Source organism: Alligator mississippiensis, chromosome 4 (assembly GCF_030867095.1).
Source record: "Alligator mississippiensis isolate rAllMis1 chromosome 4, rAllMis1, whole genome shotgun sequence".
NCBI lineage: Eukaryota > Metazoa > Chordata > Crocodylia > Alligatoridae > Alligator > Alligator mississippiensis.
This window is the reverse complement of record NC_081827.1, coordinates 2,317,104-2,334,190: the sequence shown is the minus strand read 5'-3', so window position 1 is coordinate 2,334,190 and position 17,087 is coordinate 2,317,104. Positions and strand designations below refer to the sequence as shown.

At 63.1% G+C, this 17,087-nt stretch overlaps 2 protein-coding genes across 2 annotated transcripts; both read right to left on the bottom strand.

Annotated features, from left to right (window-relative positions):
* Positions 1–411: 411 nt before the first annotated feature.
* FSCN3 (fascin actin-bundling protein 3) lies at positions 412–9,872 on the bottom strand. The gene is made up of 6 exons (XM_006260244.3): positions 9,605–9,872; positions 4,284–4,983; positions 2,191–2,309; positions 1,397–1,556; positions 787–957; positions 412–619 (listed from the first exon to the last, which is right to left on the bottom strand). Exons 1-6 carry the CDS (start codon positions 9,701–9,703, stop codon positions 414–416), a joined length of 1,455 nt encoding a protein of 484 aa, XP_006260306.1. The 5' UTR covers positions 9,704–9,872; the 3' UTR covers positions 412–413.
* A 504-nt stretch (positions 9,873–10,376) lies between these two features.
* On the bottom strand, positions 10,377–14,572 carry PRRT4 (proline rich transmembrane protein 4). Its single transcript, XM_059725521.1, has 3 exons — positions 13,933–14,572; positions 13,692–13,811; positions 10,377–12,335 (listed from the first exon to the last, which is right to left on the bottom strand). The coding sequence occupies exons 1-3, from the start codon at positions 14,570–14,572 to the stop codon at positions 10,777–10,779; spliced, it is 2,319 nt and encodes a 772-aa protein (XP_059581504.1). The 3' UTR covers positions 10,377–10,776.
* Between the last annotated feature and the right edge of the window lie 2,515 nt (positions 14,573–17,087).

Below are 17,087 nucleotides of genomic sequence, written 5' to 3'. Positions count from 1 at the left end.
TCTCCAGAGACGCTCAGGCTACACCCTCCGTGCACTGGAAAATAGGGTTTCATAGCGGCTTAGAGCTGGGACCCCGGATGGGAGCGGGGCAAGGCAGGGACCCAGAGAGGATCCGGCCCACGCGGGGTTGGTGCTAGCAGGAGCATTGGCACAGCCCAGTCCCATCCCCAGCCTGGGCTGCAGCACCAGCGCCACATGGAGAGGCTTAGATCCCCTGAAAGCAGGGAAGGGGGCACCCGGCACAGCCCAGAAGCCTGGGACACCCCCAGACTTACTGATGCAAGACACCGGAGGTGCTCCTGCATTTCTACCCAGCACTGATCATCGAACCAACAGTCGCGGCCACCCCAGCTGGGATCAGAGCAGCCCCTGAAGCAGCAGGAAGGGGGAGAGTGGCTGGTACCTTCCTGTGTCTAAAACTCCCAGAGGCACTCGCTGGTGACCTCCTCGCCGTCCGCCCGCAGCATCCCGCTCCGGTCCCCACGCAGGTAGTAGCCATTGGGTGCCAGGACAGCCAGCACATTGTTCCCGCGAATCTCGAGGTAGAAGTTCAAGGCAAACTTCCCCCCGGTCCTGAAGGTGCCGTCCGAGGATAGAGACCAGAAGCCCCTGCCATGAGCTAGGAAGGAAGGAAGGAAGGAAGGAAGGAAGGAAGGAAGGAAGGAAGGAAGGAAGAGGGGGGTCATGACATGGTGGGAGGCACTGAGGGGCCCCACAGGCCCCAGGGAAGAGCTCCCCAATGCAGAGAGCAAAGGGGCCTCTGTATTGCAATGGGCCAGCCCTCACCTTGGAAGTGGTAGATGCCCTGCACGCAGGGCAGCAGCTCAATGCAGTCAGGGTCTGCCAGGTTGCATTGCAGGGCCTCGTGGCAGGCGGAGCTCCCCACGTAGCCGTACCGCCCGTGCAGCACCAGGAAGGGGCGGTTGGACAGGCGCACCCCAAACACCTCGTTGGGCCCTGCCGTGCCAGGTCAGGGGGAGGTTAACATGGTTATACCCAGCCCCGGCTGCCCCTTGCCCTGCCCGGGGTCCCCAGAGGGTCCCTTTCTGCCTGGTACAGGAGCATTGGGTATCTCCCCTCCTCGGGTTGTTGCATCCTAGGGTGCAGAGCTCTCTGCCTGGGCACCACCCACTGAGAGCCCCCGAGCAATGCCAGGCTGTGGGTGGGGGGCACGGGAGATAGGATCCATGGGACACAGTGCATGGGGAGGGGCAGGGGCATCATTAGGATACACACGCCCCTCGCTGAGATCTAAAGTCCTGGCTTCTTGCTTCTGGAGGTGACATAGGGGCATGGGGGGGCAGGAAGACCCCACCCACTGCTGGTTCATGCCCCTGAAGCGTGTCCAGCCCCACCCCCGAGTGCCCCAGCTTTGCCCTCAATGAGTTGCCCTCACCTGGCTGCGCAGCACTGGCCACCACCAACCCCACGGGCAGGGTGCCCAAGTACCGGCCATTGAAAGCTTGCAGGACGACCTGCCCGTGGTGCCAGGTGATGCGGAAGTTGGTCTCCGGCTCCATGCGCAGCCCATTGGCCACGATGCTCTTGGATTTCCTCTGCAGAGAGCCGAGGGGGTACAATGAGCTCAGCACATCCAGTGCTAGGAGCCACCCCTGAGCCCATCTCTCATCAACCTTGTCCCCAAAAGCCAGGTTGTCGGCCCAAGAGAAACTTTTTTACTGGCAAGCAGTGAATTTTTTTTTTTACTGACAGCAGAACCTTTTTCCTGACATGCATTTTTACAGACCTGTGTTTTACATAATGGAAATACAGATGCTTCTGCCAGGCCCTGGATGGCAGGAGCAAGGACCGAGGTCACCTTTAGGGCTTTAGCCCCAAGGATAGTAAAATAGTTTGGTGGTCAGTAAAAAAGTTTGCCCTGCTTGACTGCAGCAATAGTCTTACATCGTGCTGTCCCCACCCCACCCTCATGTCCCCATACCCTTGAGCCACCCTGTGCTGTGCCACCTTCCCCTCAATCCCCAGACAGCTGGCAACCCTGCCTAGGAGAGAAGAGGCCCTAGGGTACACGGATGGATTTTGTGCACTCAGTGAAGATGCCAGCCTCTCCTGGCCGGTCTGTGTGGCCAGGTGCACATCATCCATAGAAAAGCGTGCTAGCGCTGCCTGGATAGCTGGGATGCCCATGCTTTTTCTGGGCCCCCTGGAAGAAGAGAAAGACTCATTCACCTGGGCCAGGTAGCTGTTGTTGATAGCTTTGAACTGCACCGTCTTGGTGTCTCGGTCATACTCGTAAAGGAACACGGACTTGGGTGTCACTTCGTCAGTGCCAGCGTACACTTCTGTGTCTGCGGAGCAAGGGGACGTGATCATTCGCCCTCCAGCCACATGCCCCATGATGGGGCCCTTCCGGGGGCCTGGTCAGAGCCCCATTTCAGTCCACAAAATCCTATTCCTAGGATGTCCATAGTACAGAGCGGTAGCACTGGCCTTCTTTCCCCTGCTGGGAAACTGAGGCACAGAGAAGACAAGCATAGCTGTGCATGTGCTGGGTGCAGAGGGGCCAGGACCTGTTCCACTGACTCCTAGGAGGTGGAAGGGGGCTGTGGGTCCTCTATTCCACAAATAGAGCAATGCTACATCTCAGCGTCCCTGCCCAGTGTGTATCCAGCCTCTGCTTCTGGACCCTCTCCATGTCCCTCTTAAAATGTCCTTCAAGCTCTGTGTCTGCCAGCAATGGAAGGGGCGAATCTGGGGTTCCTGAATTGGCCAGAAAGATGCCACTAGCTTTGGGTGCCAGGGAGCCCTTGGCATTTGGGGGTCAGAGCCTGGTGCTGATTCACCACTGCACATTGCATCGACCTGAAGATGCAGGAAACAAACCAGACACTGTGGAAAGCTACATTTTGGGGACTTCCCTGGCGTCTTCTAGGAGCTCTGGAGCAGAGGTAGGAGTAGACCCGACTCTTCCAAGGTGGCCTTCAGCAGCCAGGGTCTGCCTGGGACCATCTTCTCTCTTTCTCTCAAGCCAGCTCAGCCTTTCTCATGGACGCTTCTTCCAATGCCTGCTACACTGACAGCCTCACAGAGTCATACACAACTCGTGCTGGAAGGGACTAGTCCAACCCCTGCTCCAAGCAGGATCAGCCCCAACGACATCATCCCAGCCAAGGCTTTGTCTACCCGGGTCTTAAACACCTCCAAGGGTGGAGACTCGACCACCTCTCTGGGTATCCCATTCCAGTGCTTCACCACCCTCCACGTGAGAGAGTTTTTCCTAATATTCAACCTCAACTTCCCTTGCTGCAGCTTGAGCCCATTGCTCCTTGTCCTGTCACCTGCCCCCACTGAGACCAGCCCAGCTCCATCCTCTTTGCAGCCCCCCTGCAGGGAGCTGAAGGCTGCTATTCAATCCCCCTCGGTCTTCTCTTCTCCAGACTCAATCAGTCCAGTCCCTTCAACCTCTCCTCACCAGTCCTGTCCCCCAGCCCCACAACCATTTTCATTGCCCTTCACTGGACTCTCTCCAATGTGTCCACATCCTTTCTGTAGTGGGGGCCACAGCTGGACACAGGACTCCAGATGTGCCCCACTTTAGCTCTGATTCTTCTCTGGAGTGGCCCCTGAATGAAGCCGGGGTCTTACAGATATTACGGCATGCATCCAGTTAAACTGAAGACGATACCCTAAAGCAGTCACGCGCAGGGCAGAGTTCAGGTTACACAGGCAGCCAAAAGACATTCCTGCTCGGTTTTTGGCTACAGAAAAAAGCTAGAGCCGTTCTTCTGTTGCAAACAACCCAGCAAGATGCGGCAGGGCAGGGTGGAGCCCTCTGGGCCCGGCTTGTGAATCACGTGCAGGTGTTTGCACACCTCACAGTGCTAATAGTGTGTGGTGTCCTTAAAAGGGTCTCACTGGGCTGTGCCAATGCTCCTGCTGGCACCAACCCCGCAGGGTCCTGGCTGGAGGGTCTTGCCCCCATGTTCAGGCTCAGCCCCACGCTACACTGGGCAGGAAGGGATTTCCCCCCTGCTCAGACTGGTCGCACTGGGGGGTTTTGCCTTCCCCTGCAACGGGGTGGATGTGACCCCACAGCTCCTTGCCAGGCCTGTCTCCTACAACCTCGCAGACCCCAGGGTACCTCCAGCCACCCCACCATGCTCCAGCTGCTGTCTCGCTGGCAGTACCCCCCATCCAGCCCCTGCTCCGAAGCCCACAGGCCACATCCTGCCCCACTTCCCTGCAGCCCTTGGGGGTCTCCCCAAAGTCCCTCCCGCCCACCCCCTCACCCCAGCTCAGCCCAGAAAGCAGAGTTGACTTGCCGCAGATGATGGACACATATCTCCTGGCCTGGGTTCGCAGGCTGACCCACGTGGGGCACCTCTTCAGCACGAACCACCTGTCTTCTTCCGAGGGCTGGTCCACGAGGGTTAGGAGCCGTCGCCCACCCTGGGGGCACAGCACGCGCCCGTCGGGGTGGCTCAGGCTGGCCAGGCCCCCGGGCGCCAGGCTGAGGCGGAAAGCAGTGTCCGCCGAGGGCTGCGGGGCCAGCTTCTCCGCCCGGGACACGTACGTGTGGGCAGCCGTCTCCACGTGGCACAGGCTGCCACGGAAGCGCAGCACAAAGCCACACTCCTGGCCGTAGGGCACTGGCTGGTCCACCCACACCTGGTCCACGTGGGGATCAGCACGGGCGTAGCACCGGCTGGCAGGGTGATACAGCGCCACGTGGGCGTGGATGGCCGGCTGGGGCAGCCACAGGTGGCGGGGGGCGCGGGGCTGGCGGGACACGCAGAGCACGTTCTCCCCGTCCGACTCCAGGAACTTGCCACCATCCAGCTGCTGCAGGGTCCAGGCGCCGTCCCCGTGCAGCTGCAGCAGGAACTGGCTTTGCCCCGGGGTGGCGGGGTGCCCGCACCGGACCCCGCCGTCGGGGTCCACCAGCAAGTGGTGGCCTTGGTGTCCTAGCAGCTCCACCACCGCTTGCTTCCCGCGTTTCTGGCTCACCCGCAGCTCCCAGGTCTGCCGTGGAGCAAGGGGTCAGAGTGAGCCGGGCATTGGGTTACCCCCACCTCTGTCATGCAGGGGCAGAGGGGGAGGCCTCTCCACCCTATACCCACCCCGCTGCTGATTCCACCTCTCCGTGGACATGGATCCATCCCCTCCCAGGGCCCAGCTCCTTCCCATGTTTCTTCCCCTCCCCTGCTTTGCCAGGCCCTTCCCTGTGGCTTGCAGCCCAGCCTGTCCCCACCTTGCTCATGGCCACCCTCCTGTCCATGCCAAGCCATGCCCTGTTCTCTGTGCCACGGCAGTCGGGCACGCAACCTGGCGCTGGCAGCAGGGCTTTCCAGGCAGCACGCAGGGCAGAGCAGCTGAGGGAAAGTGGCGGAGGCAGGGGCTAAACTCCACCCAAACGTTCAAACTGCCTGGGAAGGGGCAGTGGCATTTCTATCCAGGCAGTGCTGAGAAAGCCCATTGGCTTCCCGGCTCGTGGTTATCTCCTCTCTCCCTGCTAATCTCTTAACTGTACACGTGTTAATGCCTCTCTCTCTCCTTTTTAATGCTCTTGATGCTTCACTATTGAAACCCTCCTTTTAGGGTTGCCATATTTCCAGTTCCAAAAAAGAGGACACCTGTTGTGGGGGGGGAGGGTGCCCCTCACTCCCAACCCACAGCCCCTGCCCCCCATGCCCTGCTGCACCCCCAGCACCTAGGCACCATCTCCCAGTGCTGGCGGCACTCACCTTCCCCACACACACCCATCCCCTCCACACACCCCTGAGACACACACACACACACACACACACACACACACACACCCCAGACAGTCCCCAAACTCTGGACGTCTACCCCCCACCCCCCATAGACATACCCATTTCCAGCTGCTCCCTACACCCTGCCTGGCTGTATGCCAGCCACGTGCACGTGTGCACCCAGATGCACGTGGCACCCCCTGCCTCCAGTCGCCCTGAGCAGCCCCTTGCAGGGTGAAAGGCTGCCAGCCTGCAAGGAGAAACCCACGCTTTCCTTCTTTAAAGAGGAAAATCCATGTTTTTCTACAGCAAATGGAAAACCCAGGTGCCTGGCAAACACGCTCGCTGCTAGGACATGCCGTTCTACCAGCAAACTCCTGGACATTTGTTCCTATTTCCAAAAAAAACGCACAGATGAAAGACTCAAAAAGAGGACATGTCTGGGGAAACCCAGACATCTGGTAACCCCACTTCTTCCAGCAGCGTTGCTGTCTCTTGGCCATTCTCAGTAACGTTTCTCTTCATCCCACAGCCCTGCAGACTGTTTTTAGCACCAGCTAAAAACTTTAACTCTGCTGTGTTCATATGAACTCTCGTGTGGAAATGACTGGAGCATCTGTTAAGATGCTCAAGGAGGCTAGAGTTTGTTTTATGAGCCTGAATAAGAGATGTGCATTTAACTGCAATAACAGCGGGATGAATGATACAGGATCTTTTGACTACTTTCTGCCTACATTGCTATGGATTTTTTTTTTAACTTCATATATAACCTAGCAAAGGAGTGCACATTCATAGAATCAGAGAAGCAAGGCTGGAAGGGACCTCAAGAGATCATCTAGTCCAACTGAGCTAATTGTGGTATTTGTTTTTGCTTTGATCTTCAACTGAATGATACAAGGACAAGTGCAAAGTCCTGCACTGAGGAGGGAGTGATCCCCTGCACCGGGGCAGGCTGGGGGTGATGGGCTGGGCAGCAGCTCTGCAGAACAGGGCCTGGGGGGACAGGGGACAAGGAGCTGAACAGGAGCTGGCAGTGTGCCCTTGTTACCAAGAAGGGTAACGGCATCCAGAGCTGCATCAGTAGGAGCACTGCCACAGATCAAGGGCAGTGATTCCTCCCCTCTATTCAGCACTGGTGAGGCCACATCTGGAGTCCTGTGTCCAGCTGTGGGCCCCACTACAGAAAGGATATGGACACATTGGAGAGAGTCCAGAAAATGGTTTGGGGGCTGGTAGCATGACTGGTGAGGAGAGGCTGAGGGAAATGGGCTGATTGAGTCTGGAGAAGAGCAGAACAAGTGGGACTGAATAGCAGCCTTCACCTCCCTGCAGGGGGGCTGCAAAGAGGATGGAGCTGGGCTGGTCTCAGTGGGGGCAGATGACAGAACAAGGAGCAATGGGCTCCTGTTGCAACAAGGGAAGTTGAGGTTGGATATTAGGAAGAATTTTTACACTCGGAGGGTGGTGAAGCACTGGGACAGGCTCCCCAGAGAGGTGGTGCAGTCTCCGTCCTTGGAGGTTTTGAAGACCCAGGTAGACAAAGCCTTGGCTGGGATGATGCAGTTGGGGCTGGTCCTGCTTGGTGCAGGGGTTGGACTGGAGGTGACCACCTGAGCTCCCTGCCAGCCCTCGCTGTCTGTGATTCTATAAGAGGTCTCTCATGGATCTGGGGTTGTTTAATATTTTCATTAATGACAGTGGGATGTTTAGCTAATTTCCAGATGACACCACGTTGGCGGGGTCACAGACACTCCGGAGGGCAGGGCTGGATCCAGATTGACCTGGATAGACTGGAGAAATGGTCTGTGATTAATGAGATGAGATTCAGCAAGGACAAGTGCAAGGGCCTGGACCTGGGAGGGAATAACGGCATGCAGGACCAGCCGGGGGAACGACTGGCCAGGCTGCAGCGCTGGGGGCGGCTGTGGATCACAAATGGACGAGCCAGCAGTGCGCTCTTGTTGCAATCCCAGCCAGCAGCTTCCTGGGTTGTATGAACAGGAGCATCACTTGCAAATCCAGGCAATGATTTCCCCGCTCCAATCAGCATTGCAGAGGCCTCCCCGGGAGTCCTGCATCCAGTTCTGGGCCCTGCACTTGAAGGAGGTTGGAAAGAGTCCAGCGCAAGGCGATAAATTGATCAGGACGTGAGAGACAAGACTGATGAGGAAAGGCTGGAAGAACCAGGGAGAGATTGAGCCTGGAGAAGAGAAGCCTGAGGGGGGATTTGATCACAGCTTTCATGTCCCCCAAGGGTGACGGCAGAGAGGATGGAGACGGGGCTTTCTCTATGGCCGCAGGGGACAGGACTAGGAGCAATGGGCTCCAGCTGCAGCCGGGGAAACTGAGGCTGGAGACGAGGAGCGGTCAGACTCTGAGCGGGGTCTGGCATTGCAACAGGCACCTAGAGGAGTGGTAGGATCTCCATCCTTGGAGGTTTTTGAGACCCGGTTGGACAGACCCGTGTCAGGGCTGGCTTAGGCAGGTGAGATCCTGCATGGAGCAGGGGGCTGGACACGATGTGGCCTCGTGAGGTCCCTTCCAGCTGGACTCTCCCATGACCCTGGGATCCAGTAAGCACCTGGCTGAGCCCCTGCCTCTTTCTGGGCCCAGATTTGAACACAGGGAGAGGACACGAGAAGAAAATGCCCGTGGCTTAGAAGAGAGCGCAGGCCCCAGCTCTGCATCATCTCCTGACCAGCCATGCAGGGCCAGGAGGGCTATTCCCTCTCTCCCTTTATGCCTCAGTTTCCCCATCAGTAAAACAGGGGCAACACACACACACAAACCCATCCACCACACACATGCACACACTCCGGGACTTATAATGGCACATGCAGGCACACGCATGCACATGGCCCCAGCCCCGCCGTGCGACATGCTGCAGAGACGGCTTTTAAAGGGGCTTGCAGAAAGAGGCCTGCAGTGTCCAGGTTCCCCCGACCGGGCACAGGCTGGGATCAGTGCAGGAGCCTGCACTGGGTGCCCTCTGCAGAGACCTGCCTGCCAGGATGTGCCCAAAGCAGGGCAGGGCACCATTGGTAGAGAAATCCTGTTGCTGTATGCCACGTTTCCTTCTGCTAGGAAGATCAGTGCACACACAAATGCACACATGGATACACGCATAAAGACAGATGTGCACACACAGGTATGACTGTGAATGTGCCCACATACAGGCACACACATACATGCAAGCACCCAGGGACACACACACAGTGCAAGCACACAGGCATGCACGCATGCATGTGCACACCTTCTCTTCCCCCAGTCTGCCCATGCATGCAGACATGCACACACACACATGCATGCATACACACACATCCACATGCATACCCCCTTCTTCACCCAAGCCACCCATGTATGCAGACAGGCACACACACACAGGCATGCATACTCACTTGTACACACATGCACACACACATATGACCCACACACACACACACACACCCTCTCCTCCCCCCAGCCACCCACGTGCAGACATACACACGCACATATGCGACATGCTCACACATGCACACACACACATACATCCACATGCATGCACAAGCATCACCCACGTACACATGCACAGCCCCTCCTCCCCCACAATCTGCCCATGCATGCAGAAACACACACACATGCAAGCATGCTCACATGTATACATACATGCACACACAATACACACATGCCTGCATGCACACCCTGTCCTCCCCCCAATCCACCCATGCATGCAGACACGCACACGCATCACCCACACACACGCATGCACACGTCCCCCCGCTCCCCAAGAGCCATGCAAGCGTCCTCTGCTGCCGCGGTCACACCTCCAGGGTGGTAGATGGGTGCATACAGCTGCCAGGGGAGCGGGTGGCACATCCTGGGCCCTGCAGAGGCTTGTTCGCTGCCCTCACCTGTTTCCTGCCCAATGTCTTTCCCAGGGCAGTGACGCCATCCCGGAAGCACTCGTTGGACAGGTAGCTCCCGGCCCAGTCAATCAGCCCCACTCTCATGGCTCCGCGACAGCTGGTGCGTCCGTCGACACGAGGGAGATGTACCCAGGAGGTGCCCGGCGCTCGATGACCCTCGCCAGCCCGGCTCCGGCCATCAGATCCCCTCCATAGGCATCAGAGAGGCAGGCAGAGAGGCTGGTGCCCTCCCGGTCTGGGGCACTGGGGCGGGGAGCCCCGTTAAAACCTACCCTGGGAGGCCTGGGATTTGTGACACGCGCGTGACCTCGTGGCAACCACAGCGGGTCCAGCCTCACAATGGGCCTGATCCTGTGCCCACTGGGTGGGGGGTCATAGGGCCGTAGACGATAGGGCTGGACGGGAGCTGTGGGGTCACATCCAGTCCAGCCCCCAGGTCATCTCATAGTCCGTAGAGAACCCATAGAGTCCTATGGGGCTGGCAGGGAGCTGCGGGGTCACATCCAGTCCAAGCAGGATCAGCCCCGTCCAAGCCAGCCCAGATGAACGCCATGCCCAACCTCGGAGCCACTGACACAGCCCCCGGGATACGGGGGGGCCGCGGCTGCCAACGTCCTGCTGGTGCCGGGGGGTCACGGGCGCTGCAGAGAGCCCCGCTGCAGAGGAAGGCAAAACCCCCCAGTGCAACCAGTCTGACCAGGGCCACGCTCAGCCCCCCCGCTCCCACCCAAAAAGGACCCAGCAACAGTGGGTAAAATCCTTTATTGGCACTGTTGGGTCTCGAGGCCTCGGCCCCTTCCCCGAGCCCAGAACAGGCACCGGGGGCATTGCTACTGCAGGGGGTCAGCAGCCGGCTGTGGGGGGGAAAGGGGGTACAGGATGGGGGGTCCCTGGAGTCTCAAGGGTCCCTTCTTTGGGCCCCAGTGGTGGTGAGGAGAGCTTGGCACACAGGGGATGCTCGCCTGGGTGGAGGGGGGCTGCAGCCCCTTATTGCTGGTATCAAGTGCAGGAGGCTGGGGCCCCAGGCGAGACTCGAACTCAGGTCCCGGAGCCCAGAGCCCCCCCCAGATTTCGGATGGGGGCCTAGCACCATGTGGGAAGTTGATTGCACATCTCCGGGGCAGGGCCGGGGGGCTGGGAGGGGGCGCGAGCCCCCTCTATAAGTCAATGGTGTCGCTGCCGACGCTGAGCTGGTCGCTTTGGCAGCCCCTGGGCAGCGACTCCAGCGAGGGGGGGGGCAGCGGGCGGTAGGGCCCCCCCGGCGGCGACGGCGAGCACCGGGCATCGCCCATCCCTGCCAGCCCCCGGAAGGGCCCGGGGTCCCGGGCGGGGGACGCAGGCGCTTCGGGGCTGGAGCACAGGGCCTGGCAGGATCCGGCACGGGACAGTCCGTAGCGGGGCGTGGAGCAGCGGCTGCCCCCCGCCGGCCAGACCCCGGGGGTCTCCGGGACTGGGGGGGTCCCCAGCGCCGGCTGGAAGAGGCTGGGGGAGCTGCACAGGGCCTCGGCGATGCTGCGCCCCAGGTCGATGGGCGACGGCGGGCGGAAGTCAGCCGTGGGGTCCCCGCCGTCCAGGGGCAAGCTGAGCACCGAGGTGGCCTCGGCGGGCAAGGGGCAGAGCGGCAGCCCCTCGGGTCCGGCACGGGCCACTGTGTCGCACACGCCCAGCTTCTCGCGCTGCGCCCAGGGCGCGGGGGCCGGCAGCGCGGGCGCCTTGGCGGTCGACAGCCCCAGCAGCTTGGCCCAGCAACGGCCCCGCGGCGCGCCGCGGCCCAGCGCCAGCACCGCCAGCGGCAGCCCCAGCCCCGCTTCGGCCAGCCGGCAGCCCAGCTGCAGCCCCCACCAGGGCCAGGGCCCGAAGGTGGCGGGGGGCAGGCCGTAGCCCAGCGTGTGCAGCACCGCGTAGCCCTGCAAGCCGGCGCTCAGCAGCCCGCACGTGGCGGCCGGCACCACGGCACGTGCCGCCCGGCGCCACTCGTGGCCGTTGGCGAAGGGGCAGTGGCCGGCGGGCACCGGGGCACCGGCGAGGCCGTGCACCTGCGTGGCTTCGGCTCGCGCCAGCCCATAAACGGCGAGGAAGGCGAGGGAGAGGAGTGCGGCCAACACGGCGAAGAGCCCCCGGGACACCAGCCGCAGCAGGGGGATGCTGGGCAGCACGGCGGCCGCCACGGCCACGGAGAAGTGGAGCAGCAGCAGGATGGCTAACGCACCGGGGCGCCCGGCGCCGGAGCGCGGGGGCTTGGCGCGGGGGCGCAGCGAGAGCAGCAGGCAAGCGGTGCCCAGAGCCCCGGCCAGGCAGGGGAAGGGCAGGTCGCGGAGCACCCGGGTGGCCGCGGCGGGCAGCCGCTCGTGCTGCCCGTAGGCCTCGGAGAAGAGCAGGGTGGCGCGGGCGGCGCCGGCGCCCAGCAGCAGCAGGTCCAGGGGCGCCAGGAGCCCGGCGCCAACAGGGCACCGGAAAGGCAGCCCGGCCAGGCCCAGCAGGGCCAGCAGGGCCAGCAGGCCGAAGAGCGCGCCGGCGCCATAGACGTGGGCCTCCCAGGCCGGGCCCCAGGCGGCCAGCGCCGTGTTCCAGTCGGCGTGCAGACCCACCAGGAGGGGCGGTGAGGCGGGCGCCGCGGGGGGCTCCGGCGAGCTGCAGGGCTCGGGCGTCTCCAGGGGGTCGCCGGCCATGGCCCCCGCGCTGCCAGGAGAGGGGCTGTGCCCGCTGGGCTGCAGGTCTGGTGGGGAGGAGAGACAGAGAGGGGTTAGCGGGGAGCATGGGGGTGCCCAGAGCCCCCTCCCCTGCCCCACGTGCCGGGCCTGTCTGCAGAGAGCACACATAGACGTGCAAATGCGTGCCCCCTGCTTGCTAAGATGCGCCCAGCGGTACAGCAGCGGGAAGCAAGGCACTGACAGACATGCACACGCAGGCAGCACCGCACCTACCCCCATCCACAGCCGACGGACGGCCCCCACAGCCCGGCTGTGCAGGCTTGTGTGCTCCGCAAGTGCACGCATGCACATACGCCCATACCTACACATGCAGTCACGCATGACGATCCCACAGGCAGCCCCCACAGTGGCACTTGCAATACCCAGGGGTGGGCACGAGGCTTGGCAAGAGGCTGGCTCCTGACTCCAGTGCCCAGGGGAACTGCCCTGCCAGGTCCCCCCTCCACGCAGGGGACATGGAGAGGCTCCGGGATGTGCGAGCCCAGGGCAGGAGACCCCTGCTCACAACCTTCCCCAGCAGGGCCATGGGGCTCAGGACACCTCCCTCCTGCTCTGTGGGACGATGGGCACAGCTTACCTGGCCTTTGGGGTCAGTGCCCTAGGACCAACCCGGCCTGGGGCTGCTGTGTTCGGGGGGAGCCGGTGCCCCCAGGGACTCCGGCATCCAGGACATGGGGCGAGCTGAGCCACACTGTGCCACTGAGCTGGGTCCGGCCCGGGTCATCCCTGCCCAGCCCTGGCAGTGCCTCTCAGAGCTGGCATCCATGGCGGGTAGGGGAGATGGGGGCCAAACTGGGGCAGCGGGGTGGGAGAGGGGAGATGCAGAGCCCGGGCTCCAGCACCAGGAGCCCGGGTCTGTAAAACCAAACGACCCAGAAACCCACAGCGGCTATTTTTAGAAACTAATTAGGTCCCCGGCAGGAGGGTGGGGGGGTCCCTGGCCCTGGGGGCAGTGGGGGATGGTGGCACTCTGAGCTCCTGAAGCCAGAGTCAGAAGCAGGGACCCACCTTGGTGCCCCCCGCGTGGCTCCTCCACCCCGTGATGGGGGCTCTGCACCCCTGGGGGCTGCAGTCCTTGCCCCCACACAAGCCTGTCTCCAGTCCCTGCCCCGCGGCACTGGCCTGGCAGCCTGCGCCCAGACGCTAATGCAGCCTGGCACCTCCACGCCGGGCACAGGCCGGGGCCAGGAGCTGACAGCCAGAGCCTGGCACGCATCAGGGTGACCTTGGGGTAGGGGAGGCATGTCCGTACCCCCTCATCCCCTCCAGGCTGCAGAGAGGGGGTGCTGAGGTGGGGGGGCAGAGGAGCAGAAAGGGGGTGGGGGGCATGGGACAGGTCGGGGGGGCAGTGTGGTACTCACCTGGCTCCGTGGCGCGGGCGGGCGTGGGGCTGCCATCAGGGGCCAGGTCCCAGGCACCGGTGGTGCTGTTCCCCTCCAGCCCCAGGTGCCCGTCGGGGGCCAGCGTGGGGCTGAAGAAGCCTGGGGGAGATGCCAAGTGGGGTCCCGTCAGCCCTGGGGGGCCCCGGCTCCCAGCAGGCAGGCTAAAGGAGGGGGTAAAGGGCAGCCCACCCCGCAGTGGCAGAGGGGGTGGTGTACTCACCCGAGGCTCCCAGCTGGCTGGCGATCTCGGAGATGCCGGCCCGCAAGCTGGGCAGCAGCGGGTACCTCCAGCGGGTGCCCGGAGCCTGCTGGCGCAGCAGGCTGGTGGGGGGCGCGCCCCGCTCCTGGTCCAGCCCGGCCGTCAGGTCAATGTCGATCTTGAACTCCAGCTCCTTGCTGCGCTCTCGCCCGGCCCCCGCCGGCGTGGCCAGCCCAGCACCCCGGGGCACTGCCCGGGCAGCTGCCCACAGCTGGGCCGTGGGCTCCAGGGCCTCCGAGCTGTCCCAGCCCCCGGCTCCGTCCTCCGGGTCGTCAGCGCCCAGCCACCCGGAGCCGGGAGGCAGCTCCGTCCAGAGCCCGGGGGGCGCGGGGTCCGGCGGGGGGGGCTCGGCGCTGGGCACCGCGGGGCGGTAGCTGCCTTGGCTCCGCACCTTGATCTTGAAGTTGAGACCGAGGTTAAGGGACAGCACGGGGTCCTCACTGCGGGCGGGCAGTGCCGAGGCCGTGCCCGGGGCTCGCAGCAGGGCACCAGGGGCCATGGTGCCCACGTCCGGCGACAGAGGACGCGGCGTCTCCGCGGAGCCGGGCGGGCTCAGGCAGGCCAGCGCCAGCAGGGCCCACATGGCCCCACGCTCGGCCATCGGGGCGGAGGCCGGAGCAGCCTGGGGAGAGGGCAGAAAGCGGCATGAGCATGAGGGCAGCGAGTTGGTATCAGGGCACATCCCTGCCCCAGGGTCCCCAGACACCTCCCTGCCCCATTGCAGCTCCTTGCCCCCTGAGGCACCCCTGTGCAGGGTGGCGGCAAGCTGGGTCAGACCTTGTTGTGCCCCCGACACGCTGCCACCAGTAGCCACAGCCGGGCACCAGTGCAACACCCTTGCCAGCACACGCCTGCATGGTGGACACTTCATGGTCACAGCCCGGGGAGGGACCGCCAGCTCCGGGCTCTCACGGAGCTGCCCATCCTTCCCCCACCTGTCCATCCGGCCCTCCGTTACTCCACCCGTTAGCGTGTGTTTTCCTCGTCCCTCCCTCCGTCCACACACTCACACAAGCATGCATGCACACGCAGGCACACGTGTGCACACACATAGAGTCCCAGAGCAGTGGGGCCGGCAGGGAGCTGCAGAGGTCACCTTTAGCTCAGCCCCTGCCTGAGGCAGGATCCGGCCTGTCCACACACACACACACACACGCGCACGCACACACGCACACGCACACTACATCACCCATGCACCAATACCCCTCCTTATGCCCACACATGCCTATGCATGCCCATATACAGATAGCCACACATGCACACACATGCCCACATACACGCACATGTATGCACACACATGCGCCCACTCATACACATGCCCATGCATGCACACACACATGCCAATGCATGCACATACAGGTGCCCACATACACATGCACATGCCTGCTCACACACATGGACACACATGCACACACGTGCCCACAGATGCACGGATGCCCTCTCACACACACACATGCACACATTCCCGCACGTGCACATGCATGCGCATGCACACACACTCGCTCACACATGCACATGTGTACACATACGCCCACAGTCACCCCTATACCTGCTTCTCTCACTCCCCGCCAAGCAGTTGCACTCACCCTTGCTGGTGCCCTGGCTCCAGCCCAGCACCACCGGCCTCTGCCAGCCCTGGCACCCAGGGGCATCCAGCAGGGCCCACACAGGCCAGGAGACCCGTTCACTGCAGAGCCTGGGGCCGGGACCAGCCAGCCCAGAGCACGTCGGACTGGCCAGGAGCAGCAGGTGCTGGGGCCACAGCACGGAGCAAAGCCTGTGCCCACCGGGGCCAGGACCCGGAGCCACCACCTGCAGCTGCCCCAGCCCCCTCCAGCAGCCTGTCCAGTCTCCAGCCCCACAAGGGGGGCAGCTCCAAGGCCAGCCAACTCCCAACCTCCTGCAACCAGCCTTGCCCTTGAACGTCTCCTGCCACCCTGCACGGAGCCCAAAGGCCCTGGTGCACCTGCATGGGCACGGGGGGCGAGTCTCCAGCAGGCACGGGGCGGGCTTGGTGCTGGGTGCCCGCGGCCACCGCCTGTCAGGGCATGGGCATGGGTGTCAGGAGCGATTAGGGGGGACGGGTGGGGGACGTGATGGCAGCAGACAGGTGCCCGCCTGTCAGCAGAGCCCGGGACTCAGCTCCACGGGGGACGCAGACGGAGCTCAGCGCCATGACTATAGTGGGGTGCAGGGTGTGCCCGGAGAGGGACCAGTGGGACACGGCAGAGACCCAGAGAGGATCCAGCGGGGCATCCTGACCCGCTGGGCACAGCCAAGCCCCCACATGATCAGGCAGGATCAGCCCCGTCCAAACCAGCCCAGACAAACCCCCCCTGCTCTGCCAGTGCAGAAGCTCGTCCCACGTCCTTCCCTAATGCCAGTGACAGGCGCTGTCTCCGTCAGGCTGGCAGGGACGATGGGAGGTGACAGGGCCGGTGCCCCCCCCCGCGCAGCCCTCGTGGACCGACAGGTGCGGGGCATGGATAGGAGGGGGGCGGGGGGGTGTCTCAGCCTGACGGGCCCCTGAGCCGGGCAAGTGCTGGCTGTGCCCCTTCCTTGTCCTCACTTGCTCTGCCGGGCCCCAGTCAGGCCCGTGGAGATGGGGGACCCCCCAAATACCCCGCCCCAGCTGTGCCCTGGAGGGACCCAGCAGCGAGTGCTGGTGCCGGGGACTTCGACCCACTGCAGCATGGCCTGGTCGATGCTGGCCCCAGGCACTGCGGAGCTGGCATGGGGGCAGGGAAGGGAGACCGGGGAGTCACACGTGCCGATCCTCCACCACAGCCCATGCCGGCAGCACGGCTCGCCTGTGCCCACCCCCAGGCTCTGCAAATGGGCCACACGTGCCCGGCACAATGGGGGACCTCAGGCCACGCAGGCCCCCGCTGGAGTCTCCAGCCCCTGCATGGACCAGGGACCCCCACCCTGCCCAGCACCCCTTGCCTGGGGTCCCCAGCCCAGGCTGGAGGGGAGCAGGGCAGGAGACCATCGGGCACCCCGAGATGGAGATGGCCCCTGCCCAGTGGGGGCACGAGGGAGAGCAACCGCCCCAGAGACCGGGACCCCCTGCCTCCAAAACCTGCCCCCCTGCAGCCTCCTCCCCAGGGGCTGGA